Source organism: Amblyomma americanum, chromosome 8 (genome assembly GCF_052857255.1).
Source record: "Amblyomma americanum isolate KBUSLIRL-KWMA chromosome 8, ASM5285725v1, whole genome shotgun sequence".
In the NCBI taxonomy this organism is placed as follows: domain Eukaryota; kingdom Metazoa; phylum Arthropoda; class Arachnida; order Ixodida; family Ixodidae; genus Amblyomma; species Amblyomma americanum.
The window spans coordinates 50,672,798-50,689,160 of record NC_135504.1 but is presented as its reverse complement, the minus strand read 5'-3'; the positions used below and the strand labels follow the sequence as shown (position 1 = coordinate 50,689,160).

At 51.1% G+C, this 16,363-nt stretch overlaps 1 protein-coding gene across 1 annotated transcript in view; it reads right to left on the bottom strand.

Moving 5' to 3' along the window:
• Positions 1-337: 337 nt before the first annotated feature.
• LOC144101499 (zinc metalloproteinase nas-6-like) overlaps positions 338-16,363 on the bottom strand; it is a 47,422-nt gene continuing 31,396 nt past the window's right edge. Inside the window, exons 5-7 of the mRNA XM_077634678.1 lie at positions 15,346-15,524; positions 12,388-12,488; positions 338-394 (exon numbers count right to left, since the gene is read on the bottom strand). Of these exons, the coding sequence (XP_077490804.1) occupies positions 338-394; positions 12,388-12,488; positions 15,346-15,524 (337 nt within the window). The remainder of the gene's footprint in view (positions 395-12,387; positions 12,489-15,345; positions 15,525-16,363) is intronic.

The following is a 16,363-nucleotide window of genomic DNA, read 5'->3' as shown; positions in this document are numbered from 1 at the left end:
CGCGCTGCAAGCCGCCGTCGACGCGATAGAAGACCAGCTGGAAGGCACCGGACTGAGATGTTCGCCGAGCAAATCGGAGCTCCTCATGCTCCCACCTACCAACAATGGCAGAGGCAAGACCAGACAACGCGAATGCAAAAAAATCAGAATCGTAACCAAATCCGGCAACGTGATCCCCGAGGTCAGCAAAATCAGGATCCTAGGCATGGTCATCGAAAAGCATGGAAGAAACGGCGAAACCATCGCCCGTCTCACGGCAAAAGCGGCCAACGCTATGCGACTCCTCAAAAGAGTCACGTCCCGGAAGGCTGGCATGAGAGAGGAGAGCCTAATCTGGCTACTCCAATCCTTCATCATCAGCCACGTCGCGTACGTTGCAGCCTTCCACAGATGGCTGCAACACGAACGCAACAAAATCAATGTAATCATCAGAAGAGCGTACAAGACGGCACTGGGCCTGTTCGAGTCCACGAGCACGACCCGCCTCTTACAACTCGGGATGCACAACACGCTCGAAGAAATAGCCGAAGCGCAATAGACCTCTCAACTGGAGCGGCTGTCCACGACCAAAGCCGGAAGATACTGGACGACCTGGGAATAGGACACTCGAACGAGGCGGAGAGGAAGCTCCCCGTCCCCGAAGAGGTCCGACGCCAGATCAGAATTGACCCCATACCCAAGAACATGAACCCCGAGTTTAACAAGGGAAGAAGAGCGGCGAGGGCCAAGGCTCTCATCGACCTGCACGCCAACGACGAGCACGCGCGGTACGTGGACGCGGCCGAATACCAACGGAGCGTCTTCGCAGCGGTCGTCACAGAGGCGTCAACCGGCGCCACGAGGACGGCAGCGAGCGTGAGAAGCGCCGGAGCGGAACAAGTGGAGGAGGTGGCCATCGCCGTGGCCATCGCCGACGCAGACTGCTACACGGTGCTGAGTGACTCGAGACAGGCGGTGCGAAACTTCTCCAGAGGCCAAGTCTGCAGGGAAGCCGAGCGCGTACTACGAGCGACCAAACTGCAAGACAGAAGAGTAAGAATCAAGTGGTTTCCGGCGCACGCGGGCGACGCGTCGGAACGCAGTGAGAACCACAATGAGACGGCACACGCAGCGGCGCGAGCGCTAACCAACCACGCCCCGGCAACACACCGTCCGACGTCGTTCGGAGCCAAGGACCGCACGACGGACTACAGCGAAATCACGAAGGCCTGGCTCGCAGGACTCTCCCACCCCCGCACCCGAGGCGGAGTCGAGCGGAGGCGGCACTACTGAGACAGCTCCAGACCGGATCGCTGCCGAGCCCGGGACTGATGCATCGCATGTACCCCGAGACCTACCCGACCGATACGTGTAGAGTCTGCCGGAGGGAGACGGCAGATCACTCGCACATCTTGTGGGACTGCATCAAAAATCCAAAGGAAGCAAGATCAAGAACAATCCCGCCGCGGCTGGAGGCAGCCGCGAAGAGCGACGACCAAGACCAACAGCTATGGGCCGTCCAGCAGGTCCTCGGGGCGCTCGAAAGGCAGGGACCCAGCGAGCCGACAACGGCGAGCGGAGACCCGCGCCGAGTGACGGCAACCTCGTAGACGACGTAGGCCCTCGTCGGGGCGCGCGAGCTCCCAACTGCAGGCACAAATAAAGTTTGCTCCAATCCAATCCAATCCAATCCTCCTCCTCTTCGCAATGTACGCCAGCGCCCCAACAGATAGCGCGAGACGGCAGCGGAAGGAAAGGAAGGGACAATGATATCTAATAATTGTTTTTTTCGGAAATGGAAATGGCGCAGTATCTGTCTTATATATTGTTGGACACCTGTACCGCGCCTTAAGGGAAGGGATATGGGTGGAGTGAAATTAGAAAGGAAGAAGCAGGTGCCGTAGTGGAGGGCTGGCTCTGGGATAATTTCGGCCACCTGGAGATCTTTAACGTGCACTGACATCGCACAGCACCCGGGCGTATTAGTGTTTTGCCTCCATAAAAACGCAGCCGCCGCGGTCGGGTTCGAACAAGGGAACTCCGGAACAGTAGCCGAGAGCCCTAACCACTGAGACACCGAAGCTTGTAATAAAGGAAGGGACGCCTGTCACATATTTCGGTGGACACCCGAACCGCGCCATAAGGAAATGAAAATGAAATGAAAATTGACTTTAAATCAAGGAAGTGACTCGTCTGACATATCTCTCGTTCGGGCGCAGTGGAGCCGTGCGGGCCCGCAGGAATCACGCTGTGAGCGGCGAACAACGCGGCGCACATCCAAAGCGCGTTCACCACGAAGCTTGCGGCTTGCTGCCCGTTCTTTCGGTTCGGAAGCTATGCTGGAGTTCGTGCATCTGGTTTGTCGAGAACGATGTGCTGACGAAGTACGACTGCAACTTGAGTCCCGCACGTTTCGGCAAGGCGCCTGACAGCGCTTCTACGCGATTTGGCGCTCCGCGCACTGTTTCACCTCATGTAGTAGAGCGACTTGTCTAGCGCGCCGGGCGTCGCGCCAAACGGGCGATGGCGTTCTGTAGACTCCCTGGCAGTGCTGCAACACGCTATCGCGTTCCACTCTTAAAGGCGAAGCTTAAGCGTCCTCCAATTTTTCCGTCTCATCTTCGTCTTGAGAGTGTCCTTCGATGGCTCAGCGACGCTGGCCTGCAGCTTAATTTGAAGAAGTGTCGTTATGGCGCCCGAGAGCTGACTACATTAGGCCACGTCGTGTCCAAGGATGGTGTCCTCCAGGACCCTGCCAATCTCCGAGTAGTTGCTGATTTCCCAAAGTCCACCACCCCGAAGGGACTTAGAGGCTTTTGTGGACTTTGCTCGTACTTTCGTCGGTTCGTCAATAATTTTGCTGCCATTCCCACCCCATTGACAGAACTCCTCGCTGGCGTCCACGACTTACCGTGCTGGTCTGCTGGATGCGACGAAGCTTTTGAAACGCTGCGCCTCCTTCTCACCTCCCGTCCGTTCCTGCGCCATATCGATCCTCCGGCCCCTACTGAACGTTACACGGACGCCAGCGGCATCAGTCTTGGTGCTGTTCTTGCGCAGCGGAAACCTGGCTTCAATGAGTATGACATTGCTTATGCAAGCCGGAGTCTCGAAAGCGAAGACTAATTATTCACTCACGGAAAAAGAAAGTTTGGTGATTATTTGGGCGATCCCAAAATTTCGCTCTTACTTATATGAGCGCTCGTTCGCTGTCATAACAGATCACCATGCCCTTTACTGGCTGTCTTCACTCAAGGATCCTTGCGTCCGACTCGCTCGCTGGGCTCTCGTTTCAGATGATTACATTCAGGTCATTTACCGCTCCGGACGTGAGCAATTCGATGCTGACGCCCTCTCACGCTCGCCTGTGTACTCTGTTCTTGACCAACCCTCTATTTCCAGCATCACGCCTTCTCTTAATACCATTGATATGGCTTCTGAGCAGCTCAAGGATCTTTGGATAGCTTCTCTTCTGAACTTCCTAGCCAAACACTCATCGCGCCCCCTTCTAGAGCACTTCGTCGTGATGCCCATAACTTTGTCGTGCGTGGCCTGCTGCTGTACTGTCGCAACTACCTACCAGATGGTCGCATATGGCTGTCCGTGATTCCACAGCATGTCCGCTCCGCCATTTGTTCTAGTTATCATGACGATCCGAAATGCTCTTATGCCGGTCTGCTGAAAATTTTTACCCGCCTGTGTTCAGTATTATTGTCGAGGCATGTACCGTTCTGTCCGTCAGTACGTCCGCTCTTGCGTAGAATGACAGCGTCGCAAGGATCCACCACAGCGCTCACCGGCTCCTCTGCAACCTTAACCTTGTCCAGCCCGGCCTTTCGACGGTGTTGGAATCGACCTTTATGGCCCTCTTCTTAGCACTTCTGCAGGGCACCGTTGGATGATTGTCGGCATAGATCGTCTCACGCGGTATGTGGAAAACTCCCCGTTACCAGCTGCAACGGACTCCGATGTAGCCGGTTTCATACTTCAAAACATGATTCTTCGCCACGGTTCGCCTCAGGAATTGCTAAGCGATCGAGGTCGCGTCTTCTTGTCCGGCGTCTTGGAGGCACTTCTTCGGAAGTGTCACATCGTTCACCGTACAACATCTGCATACCATCCGCAGACGAACGGCATGACCGAGCGCTTTTCCGGGCACTCGGCGACATGATGGCCGAGTACATTTCATCCGATCACTCCAATTCGGACCGCATTCTACCATTCGTTTCCTACGCTTACAATTCTACAACGCAAGCAACTACTCGGTTTTCCTCATATTTTATTCTATATGGCCGGGAGCCATCATCCACTATACACACCATACTCACTTACCGCCCAGATTCCTCTGAATTTACAACCGTCTCACAAGCCACTGCGCATGCTGAAGAATGCCGTCAACTCGCCCGCTCCTTTACTTCCCACGATCAGCACCGTGAGAAAAGTGCCCGCGCCGCTTCCACCTTTCTGCAGCCGACTTAGCTTCCTGAATTCTTAGTTTGGCTCTGGGTGCCCTCCTCCAGCCCTTGCCAGTATACAAAACTGCTGAGCAAATACCACGGCCCCTATTACGTAATACAGCAGACATCTCCAGTTAACTGTCTCGTCGAAACCCTCACGCCATCGCCTGATCATCGCTGCCATGGCCGTGAAATTGTCCACTTCGACCGCCTGAAACAAAAATACGAGCCCGCTATAATTTTGTGCTCTTAGGCCGCTAGAATGGCGCCTTTCCACCTCGGGGGTATTGTAAGACAGACAATTTGGGTTTGACGCCCTAGCGGCCAGGGCCACCGAAGGAGAGAATGCAGACGGACGACGAAGCTGACGAAGCTCAGTTTGGCCCTCACGGACGCTTGACTACTGATCTATGTGCCATCGTATTTGAGGCAGCAACAACAACGAATTCTGAGCTGCGGCGTGCTGACAAATATCGTGGCCGTCCACATTTATTCTTTGATTTGCGTCTTTACACTTCATTTATTAGCTATGGTAAGGCAGATAACACTCGCTCATCACCGTTGCTAACTCGTGGCCGGCGTGTTATGTTTTAAGCTCTTTTTTTCAGCTAAAATATTTACTCGAAACATCTCAGCGAGCGCATTAGATGAGAGTCCAGTCAGTGCACTGCACGCCAATTAGTGGGGGGGGGGGGGGGGGGAATTTTAACGTGCGCTATGTTGGGACTGTAGAAAAAAATGGCTTTGTGCACTTATCATCGTCTTTTTTTTTTCTGTAATCACAAAATGTAGGCGTGCCATTTGTGTTTTGGACTGTTGTGTTGAGAACTGAAACCAACCTTTCGACGAACTCGGCAGCGAACCTCCGTCGGACATCAGCAAAAGAACAGAGGAGGCTTTGATGGGTTTCAACGTTGTTTTATGTAAGCGTTTCTTGCACACCTACTTGGTGTTTCCCCTAATCTGACCCTTGCAGTCGTAGAATATATTGACGCGAATACGGTCGTATAAGCTGAGTGAATACTTTTTGTAGACTTCTTCGATCCAGTCGCCGTTCTTCCTTAAAATGGTGGGGTGCGACTTATCTTTAGCGAAAGAAGTCGAGCCGTACAACATCACTGAAGTAGTATCGAAGCGCGTATCGACGGGATCACTTGACTCGGGTCTCTTCTTGAACTGAAGACGGTACTCTGCATGAAAATGAAAGTTTAAAACAAAACACTAAATACACACCTCCCACAAAAGAGGAAGCCTTCTTTAAAGGGCTCCTTCGACAGCGATTTCGAAGTATTAAGGAACACAATCTTCAAATAGCTCGCTGTTTAGATTTTCAAGCACGGAATAATGTGTGAAAGCACGGCTTTTTGCAGGTGGGCGTCACTGACACGTACCTCACTGGCTATAGAGGAAGGAAATGATTCACTGACTGTCACAGTTTTCTGTCGCCACCTCAACTGCGCTGTAAGAGGAGGTAGATAGATGGGAGTGAAAAAAGAGTGAAGAGGTGCCCTAATCCTGTAAAAAAAATAATGCGGATTAGCTCAGCTAATACAGGATATACAGAGTGAAATATGTCCGCGTTCACTTTGTTCATTGGCTTTGGCGTTGACAATGTTCTAGACGGCGGTGGCTTTGAGGAAAGGAAGGGCGCATAACTGGCTCCCTGGATATGCGGACGCCTCATTCGTGCTTTGATACATGTGGCGGTTGTGAGAGAGAGATATGGCCTGAATGCATTAGCGCTGACAGCGTTGTGGCTGACATGCGGCACTGTAGCAATAGCTAAACCGCAGCGTTCATTTGGTGATCAATCTCTCGCAATAAACCATTAAAAGGATGCCACCTCCCAGGGTGGCAGGGAGGGCCCGCTGCCTATCCAGTATGCAGAACGCAATCAAAGCAGACTTTGGCAGTTGGACACCAACGCCAGCCAGGTACATGAAAGCGAGATTGAGGTCTCCACTGGCAGACGGAGCCAGTTGTATGCCTTTCCTTTCGTGAAAATGAACGGCCTTTGCAAAGTTGTCAATACCAACGAACTCTATGAACGCCGTCGGCTCGCTTGTTTTGTTTGGTTTTTGAGGAAAGGAAAAGGCACAGTAGCTGTCTCACAGATCTCGGTGGACACCCGAACCGCGCCGTAAAGGAAGGGAAAAAGGAGGGAGGGAAAGAAGAAAGAAAACTGAAATGGAAAGTTGGATTTTGAGGAAAGCCGCGGCGCTGCGCAGCGGTGGAATACGGGCGGTTCGGTGCTACTAGTGGCGCATGCGCAGTATACTGACTAGGGAGCGAGAGGGAGAGAGATCTCGGCAGCGAGGCGCGCGTTGTGACGTCATGTGCCTCCTCGAAACACCGCCACGGCGAAATTGCAAGTTTGCGGCCAGTAAAGCTTTCGCTGTAATATTTACAGGATTGCACTTGTCTTTTTAAGAGCGCAAATGCGAGTCTTTCCTTTTCTACTCTTTTCTCCTTCCATTTTTATTTTTAATATCTTTATTTTTGTTCACGTCTTTTTATACTTTAATTATTTTAGTTCTTATTCTGAATTTTTATTTCATGATTGTTTTGCTTTTTGTTTAACTTTATTTTCTTTCCTGCTTTGTTTTTATTTTTGTTATAATGTCATTACACTTATGTTTTCCACTATTGCTTAATCCACTTTTACATTTTGTTCTATTTACCATAAAACACATGAGCCACAGTTAGCGCGGAGAGCGTCCATCCACAACTCCCGTACACACCGCACAAGAGCCAATGAAGGCTTGCTCCTTAATAACTTCGATCACCTGGGGATTTTAAGGAACTGACATCGCACAGCACATGTGCGCCTTCTGGTGGTCAGTGCAAGTCAAAGATCTAAGGTGCTCGGCATTATTCAAAGCACGAGTGAGGTTGCCGCTGACCTAGAAAGCCTGTTGTGCTCCTTCCTTTTTCTCAAAATCAACGGAGTTCAATCCTTCCGCCAGTTTTGAGAAAAGGATAGACGCATGACTGCACCACTTGTAGGTGGACACACCGCCTACTCACGGCCCGATTGAGGAGCCCAATGACGTAGTCAGCCAGTTGCCCTAGCTACTCAGATACTTCGCAGCTACACAGAGTCCGGAAACGTGGCTCCGGAAATTTCGACCACCGAAGGTTCTTTAACATTATTATAGCAGGCATCTCGCTGGTTTTTCCTGTCGACGCGCATTTTGAAGCGAAGGCTTGACTAGGGTAGGTAAAGCAGATTTCGCCGTGCTTGCCGGTTGACCTTCAAGTGAGCCGGAGGTCAAGCGTGGCTATAGGCCTTACCATAGGTCATCCACCATGGTGTCGCACCACTTGACCTTTGGCATTTAACCTTTGACCTTTCGATTCACCTGTAGAGGGCGGTAGAATAGGCCGCAGCGTTTATTGGGTGACCATTCTCTCACTCTCGCGATGAACCATTGGCCACCTCTACAGAGGCACGAATCGCAGTGCAAAAGCACAATGGCAACTGCCCCCCGCCAGGGTGGCAGGGTGGCCGCACGCACTCCACGTTACAGACGCCAAGCCGCGTTTACTTGCCCGGTGCAATACTTATTTCCCTCTCTAATCAGGTTGAGCAGGAGTTACCCCGCATCAAATGTTTTGTGTCCCTTCGTGACGGTGCAACCAAGAGTGGCATATAGAGCTGTCTAACAAGCCAGGTTTAGAAAAAAATTAAAAATTGGTCTTTCAGGAAAGGAAATGGCTTAGTATCTTTCCAAAATCTCCATGGACACCTCAATTGGGCCGTTTGAAAAAAGATGAAGGGACGGAAAGAAAAAAGAGAAAGAAGTGCCGTAGTGGAGAGCTCTGAAATAGTTTCGATCACGGGGTTGTTTAAACCGCACTGACATCGCACAGCACACGGGCTTCTTTTGTGTTTTGCCTCCTTCGGAACGAGGCCGCCGCGGCAGGGTTAGACCTCGGGTACACCACCTCTGCAGGCGAGCGCCGTTACCACTGAGCCACCTCGGCGCGTCCGGGTTCAGGCTATTTTTCCGAACACGGACAAGATAGTCTTTGACAAAGGTATACAGCCCAAGAATTCTGCTTCTGAGCCCTGTAGCGCGGCTCCTCTTGTCTACTAGGCGATCCTAATCTCATGAAGGCGGGAGGAACTTGTCCTCAACCCTCCCAAGCTTATACTGTACAGTGTGCTCAAAGGGCATGCTACACGGCTTGAAAGCACTCTCGTTGGGCTGTATATTTTGTAATGATAGCTACATTACGGTAGCATTTCGAGCCTCCAGCGTGGTGCCGCCGCCACCCTGTATCTGCGCCGCCACGCGGTCACGTGGTTGGTCACATGGTGTGGAGCAGCTGGCGGCGGCGCGGCGCCGTGGCTGATCACGTGGTTCGTCACGTGGTTGGTCACATGACCAGCCAAGTGGTGCGGAGCAGCTGCTGCTGCCGGCGGCGCGGGGAGCCGGCGAAACCCAGCTGCCGCAGCCGTGCGCATGCGCCGTGTCAATTGGGCCGAAGATGAAGAAGGGACGCGCAGCGAAACAGAGCGGGGAAAGACTTGGCTTTGCAATACAACTTAGCAAGTTCCTCTCGGCCAGCTGTAGCTATCGCGCCACCCCAGCCTTAACCAGAGCTCTACCAACGCCAATTTTTTTTGACAAAGATTGTATATGCCTTTTCAGAAAGAGTACGGGACGTTGCGGCATCTGATGCGACCATTCTGCGAAAGCAGTTGGGTTAATCCCGCAGTGATTTGTTGGTTGTTTTTATTCTTATTGCTTTAACTCTGTGCACACGCGCGAACGCTTCTGTATGGCGAAGGCGGGTGTGTGTGGGCAGCTTACGAACTGGTGAGGATTGTAGGGATAAGTGGGAGGTAGCTCTTGGGTAATGCTTCTGGAGAACAGCGGAGTCTCCTACAACGTGTTTGGATTCGTATTCCCTTTCGATTTCTCAACGCCTTGCTGCGTGGCCGTCTAGTGGGTGCAAATGTGAACGGCGAAGGCGGTTTTATTGGTAGTGGGACGAAGATCCTTGAGGCTAGAGTTAGATGGACAGGTAGTGAATTGCGCTTCCTGAGGTGGTAGCATGTAGGCCGCTCGGCACTTAAGGGATCATGGTAGAGGTGGCTCGCAGTGGTTGTTCGGGAGAGCAGAGGGTTCACATTACGATGTTAAAGACAGACAGACGCGAGAATTTTTCCATTTGGACACTTGTACGGGGCTTGAAGTAAAATGACGAAATCAGAAGGTATCCACGAAGTCGACCCGACGGAGGAGCCTTTCGTCTCGGAATATCGTTAGTGCCAGTATTGCTTCATCATTTTGTGCAACGAGTACCGGGATCTGAATCGGAACAATCATTTCTACCAGTTGGTCTCCTCATTCGCAGAATTACTAACAAACCCAGAGGAATGAGGGAGGCGGACACACGGTGCCTATTAAGGTCGTCGTCCTCATGCTGTGTAACATATATACTATCCCTTACGTTTATCTCTCCCGAGCTGAGAAGGAGTCTTTAGGCTGAATAATTCGCGAGGCATATAAAAAAGGCCTCCACCTACCCAAAAATACTCCCACCTAAAAACTGCTGTAGCTAGGTGTGCATAACACGGTCGATGAATACCCTGGGTTGCAACTTGCAGGTCTCTGCGAACGCCTCTCCCACACGACCACAGGAAGGGCTATCCATAGAAAAAATAAAATTCGGTACATCATCGTGGCTACCCCCGAACTTTCACTCCGTAATGAAATTGTCAATCGTACATTCATTCCTCCCCTTCCCAATATCATGCATCCAGTGCATACCCAAGGCCGACGCGCCGCCAGAGCCAAGACACTGCAATAAAGCCTACTCCCACTCGGCGGAAACGGTTCACGTGGATGCGGCCGAATGCCCCGACAAGGAAACACTTGCACACGCGATCTTAGACAACAACGGATAACCCATGGTGGCAGCCTCCTCCCTCAAAAACCAATTATTATTATTAATTTTCCAATAGAGGGGTGGTGGAAAGTTGGTTTTTTGGAGAAGGAAATGGCACAGTATCTGTCTCACATATGGGCGAACACCTGAACTGCACCATAAGGGAGGGGATAAAGAAGGGAGTGAAAGCAGAAAGGAGGAAAGAGGTGCCGTAGTGGTGGGCTCCGGAATAATTTCGACCAGTGGATATCTTTAACGTGCGAGCCTTAGCGTGTCGCCTCCAATGAAACGCAACCGCCGCGGTCGGTGTCGAACCCGGGAGCTCCGGATCAGTAGCCGAGCGCTCTAACCACTGTGCCACCGCTGCGGGTCTGTGGGGTGGTGGTGAAAAGATTTTAATGAAATTGTTTAGGAGGTTGCAGCGGCGATTGGAGCTCTAGGTCCGGAACCCCATTGGCGGGCTCTTTCGATGAGTTCTTTTTAACTCGTTTCTTCTGAGCTGGTCAGAGCTGCCTTCCACCCCTCCCGTGTTGGCTGGTTAATAATAATTGGTTTTTGTGGAAAGGCAATGGCTCAGTATCTGTCTCATATATCGTTGGACACCTGAACCGCGCCCTAAGAAAAGGGATAAAGGAGAGAGTGAAAGAAGAAAGGGAGAGAGGGGTGCCGTAGTGGAGGGCTCCGCATTAATTTCGACCACCTGGGGATGGTGTACTGGGGATGGTGGGGATGGTAAACGCGACCGCCGCGGTTGCGTTTTTATGAAGGAAAAACGCTAAGGCGCCCGTGTGCTGAGAGATGTCAGTGCACGTTAAAGATCCCCAGGTGGTTGAAATTAATCCGGAGCCCTCCACTACGGCAGTCCGGAGCTCCCGGGTTCAAACCCGACCGCGGCGGCTGCGTTTTTATGGAGGAAAAACAGCTGCGTTTTTATGGAGGAAAAACGCTAAGGCGCCCGTGTGCTGTGCGATGTCAGTGCACGTTAAAGATCCCCAGGTAGTCGAAATTATTCCGCAGCCCTCCATTACGGCACCTCTTCTTCCTTTCTTCTTTCATCCCTCCTTTATCCCTTCCCTTACGGCGCGGTTCAGGTGTCCAACGATATATGAGGCAGATACTGCGCCATTTCCTTCCCCCCCCCCCAAAAAAAAAAACCAATTATTATTATTATTATCACTACGGCAGCTCTCTCTTCCTTTCTTCTTTCACTCTCTGGCTGGTTGCTAATCGTGGCCGCGCGATTTCGTTGGCAGGCCCATACCATAAGGTAGAGGTCCACCTTTCGCCGCAGAACTTGCATTGTGAGTCAAATGACTCTGGATCTATTGTGTGTAGCATTCTTGGGTTATTGTCAGCGTTGGTCTGTAGATTTCGGACGTGTAGTTCCTCCGCTTTGTGTAGTGTCTTAGCCGGCAGAGGGTAGAATCGAGGGGATAATATGTGTTGAAGTTTGTCAATGTAGGTTGGTAGTGGGGTAGGAGCTTCCACGACATCCGTACCGGGTGCCCGGGGGAGAACTGCTCGGGCTGAGGCATGTGCGTTCTCGTTCCCTGCAGTGCCCTAGTGACATTGTTGTCACTTATAATAGGAAGTCTGAAATAGAAAAATAAACTAAAGAAGTTTAGGGAAGACGACGAGCATGACGATAAGCATGACGTGTATTAACCCAAGAATAAAGAAGAAGAAGTATTCGGTGAGGTAGGAAGAGATGTTTGGTGGAGAAGGGAAGACGAAGACGACGACGACATGGATGACGTGTACCAACGCCAAGGTTGTAAAAGCGCGAGGAATAGCGTGGCACTGGTGGGGGGAAGAAGAGAGAAGCGGAGGGTTCGGCGGGTAAGGAACATCTCGACTGGAAGAGAGCAAGGCCGGTTACTGCTTCGGTGATCTCGAGATCTACGGCGTCGCACCGTGGTCTTCCTGCCGTTCCTGATACCGTTCCGGGGAGTCAAAGGATGACGCAACCACCTGCTACGGCCAGGGGTGCCTGCAGCGCTGTTGCCACCCATCCCGGTGGTACCCACAACGCCGATATTACCAGCATCACCTTCACGCGAGTTTGGACCAGGAGCTTGTACGACGCCGTCAGCGACGCCAGCCTCAACGCTTCGCACGCCACCTCGACGGCGGCTACCTGGATGCCACTGACTGGACCCATGCAACGCTTCATCGGCATCAAACCGTGCGCACGAACGCAGAACGCTAGTACACTGGGTGTTCACAGGTAGTGCGTATTGGTACTCTGTGTTTCGTGCTAGTTTTGTTGGTTTTGTGTGCTTCTGTTTGTGTCACGTAATTTGTAATTAATGTGCGTGTGTGGGTACACCTGTCGCGTAGTGCATTCTTTCGGTCCGAGTGTTCTCAGGAGATCCGTGACACTGGTACTCATATTAAACGTTTGTGTGTGGGTTTGTAGCCACGGGATTGGCTATCTTGCAAGACTAGCTGATAGCGGTGCGATCCTGCCCTCAAGTAATCGTGATATGCTGTCTGTGAATCTTTAAGAATGCAGTCCGAGGTAGTGTATGTCGCAGCAAGATTAATTGCGATTTCTCCGCAGTTAGAATGTCCTGGCTATTCATTACTATTCCATTCATTGTTTTATTTTGGTGTACTACCGCGACGGCCGTCATTCCCTGCTTTGGACCCGCGGCACCGAAATAGAGCACGGCCTCGCACCTGCCGTAGTGCCTCTTCATAGCTTCGGCTCGTGCTTGTAGTCTTGACTGGTGAAAATCGGGGTGCATATTCTTGGGTAGTGGAGCTGCCTAGAAGTTTCCTGTCCCAGAGGCTGGGATGTCATTTTTGGTATCTATATGTCGGGGCAATTGATGCTTAAATCACTGATGACTTCTGGTCCAGTCCGAGAAGTGGAGAGCCGTACCACCTGCGCCGTGAGGCGCGCCTGTATCAGCTCGTCTATCGTGTTGTGGACGCCCAGTCGTAAGAGCCCATCTGTCAATGTTGCAAGAGGGAGTCGCGGGGGCCTTCTTGGAGGTTGTTCTGATTATGACGTCGAGGTTCTTGATGTCATGTTTCTTGAGGTTGAGGAAGGGTGCTGCGTAGACGACACGGCTTAGCAACGTCGTTGCAGCCCACTCGTAATCTCTTCAGGCGGTGGATGGCTGTTTGCAGAGGCCGCCTAGAGATTCCGAGTGATTTGCCCAACGAGCAAGGCGTCGCGCCGAACGGGCAATGGCATTCCATGGTCTCCATAGCAGCACTGCAGCACGCTTTCGCGTTCAACTTTTAACGGCAAAGCTTAAGCGTCCTCCAATCCGTTACTTTATTGTCGCTTCCACGTGTTCATAAAACTTTTCCACTGCCACGTCGTCATGACTGGACGTAGTTCAATTCAATTAACTTTATTTGCCGGCATGGTAGAAACGATGGCGGGGGCCCGGAGAAAACGCTGTCATTTGACAGCTTTGCGTGGTCCTATTCAAACTTTAGTTTGCAAATGATAATAGGGTTAAAACCGATGGCTTGCATTGTTTTATTTGGGGCCCCTGTTTTTTTTTTCATTCGAGTAGTGTACCATGCGGCATAAGTTGAGAAAAGAGGAAGGAATGCAGGATAAAGAAAGTTAAAAGAAGGAGTGAAATCCAGATTCGCACCCGCGGAGGTTGAAGTGGCTGTTTGGGAAATGAATTGGCGCAGTATCTGTCTCACATATCGGTGGACACCTAACCCACGTCATAAGGGAAGGGATAGAGGAGGAACTGAAAGAAGAAAGGAAGAAAGGGGTGCCGTAGTGGAGGGGTACGGAATAATTTCGACCCCAGGGGATCTTTAACGTGCACTGACATGTCACAGTACACGGGTGTATTTGCGCTTCGCCTCCATCGAAACGCGGCCGCCGTGGTCGGGTTCGAGCCCGGGCACTCTGGATGAGCAGCCGAGCGCTCTAACTACTGAGCCACCGCGGTGGGTACGTCTCCTACTGCTAGCAATGATTTCTTTATGTAGAACGCAATGTCACAAAGCAGCGCACAGGTCAACAGTCTTCTAGGCAGCGCAAAAATTAGGGATCATTACAGTGTGAACATAAACTATATCTCTTTATACCTGCGCAAGAAACTTGAAAGGCTTCAAATTCCACATTACCGCAGCGCTGCGGTACACTATGGCTGTTGTTGCTACCGAGGGATGAGTGGAAAGGAAAGTGCACGGGCCTGCCCTGCCCCGGGCCTTTCAAGCTGTGCGACAATCACTGCCATGTGCAGATAGTAGTAGAGCTAAAATAGATGTGAGAGGAAGGATTTAAGACAAGATGCGTGTCGGAACAACCGCGTCATCCGAAACGACGACGACAGTATGTCAACAGATACACCGGCTTACAAGGAGCCGTCGCCACATTGGTGAGAGCTCCTTGATCCCAGCCACGTAGGGGCAGGAAGCCACCCTGTCTATGGCTGCTCTCAGAATCACTTCAGTGCCGGTGGGGAGGAGTCTATGGCTGCTGAGAAGTGTCGTACGGCTTTTATACTTCAGGATTTGCGCGGCGTGACATGGGCGGTGCTGATCCCCGGGTTAGTCCATAGTACGCATACGCTGATATGCGGCTTAGCCGGCACGTGTTTGTGCACTCGCAGCTATTATGGCTGGCTTGCATCATGTTGCCGCGTATTTCGTAACAGGGTAATCCGAGCAGGGTTGTGGTAACTAATTGCGGCAGGAACATGAAAGGCATAGAATTCCGCATTTCCACGGAGTTGCGTGCCTTGTGATGCTGGTTAGGAGAGTTTCAGTTTAAATTTTTTTGCAAATATTTTTTACAACACTTGTACAACACCCCTCTCCTTGCCCTATGTTTTGAACATGTATCTGCACTAGCCAGAAGAGTATCTTCAAAGTTGTCAGCATGTGTGATCGCGTTTAAACTGTTTATGACTTTACCTTGCAAGCATTGCTCGCCTCCTTGAGTACAGGAAAGCGCCTGCATGTGCCGAAAAATCGCATATCGCCCAGCCCATGTGCAAGACAATGTAGAAGTGCTGCGTACCTGGAATCACGTTCTCCATATTGATTTTGAGATAATCGTCCCTGTCGTACCGCGTGTGCTCGTGGTGGAAACCGGCCGCATGGAGAAGCTCGTGCAACGCTGTGCCCAAGTAGAGGCAGCCTTTACCCAGGGACACGACCTGCTCTCCCATTCCCTGGTATCCGACGTATGAGTAGCACCTGCGTGGCCATGCATCGCATTCAAATCAATCCGCCGAAAGTGTAAAATGGGGACACAATCACGGCGCAGGAAAAGTCAAAGTGGCGGCAGCGTTCTGTGAGCTGAAATATAAGTCAGGGATTAAAAAGAATAATGCCATACCGGAACTGGATGAAACCCACGACCTATTGTGTCACGTCATGTGACAGTGCCCAGAGCATTTTAAAACATAGTTTAATTAGTTAATTTGCTGAGATTAATACTGCAAAATTTCGAAAATTCACTATTGAGTCCCTGCCGTTTCATTAAGTTGTAGTGGGGATTAAGAAAGAGCCAATCCAGTTTTTTGTAGCAGCGTACCTCCTACGTATTCCTTTCCTTCCGGCATTGAAAAAAACCACGAAATATGAAAAATTGTCCATGACTTCCCTAATCTGCTTCCATATTGCAGCACTCTGAGCCGCGTTTTGAATGTACGAATATTTCGCGCTGATCATGCCCCTTTGAGCGCCGCCGCTGTGTTTGAAGCGCTGCAAAATGATAATAAATAAAAAGACCAATTTTGAAATACGCTGTTTGACTGCTTTGTTTTCATTTTTTTATTTTGTCTGTGCTATGGTTCATTAAAAGCTTCGTCTGAATTGGCTGTCAGTGGCGTGCCTATGACTTATCGCAAATCAAGACGCCCGCTCTCCATGTTCAGGAAGAATGTGCGGACGCACTTTTAAGACTATGCTGAGAGCGGCATCAGCCGCTCACTTCGAGACGGTGACCGCACGCTTCCTTCATTCAGTAATGAACTTATCCCGTATAAACTTCTTGGTGTTCATTTCCACTCAACCTTTAATTGATCATTTCG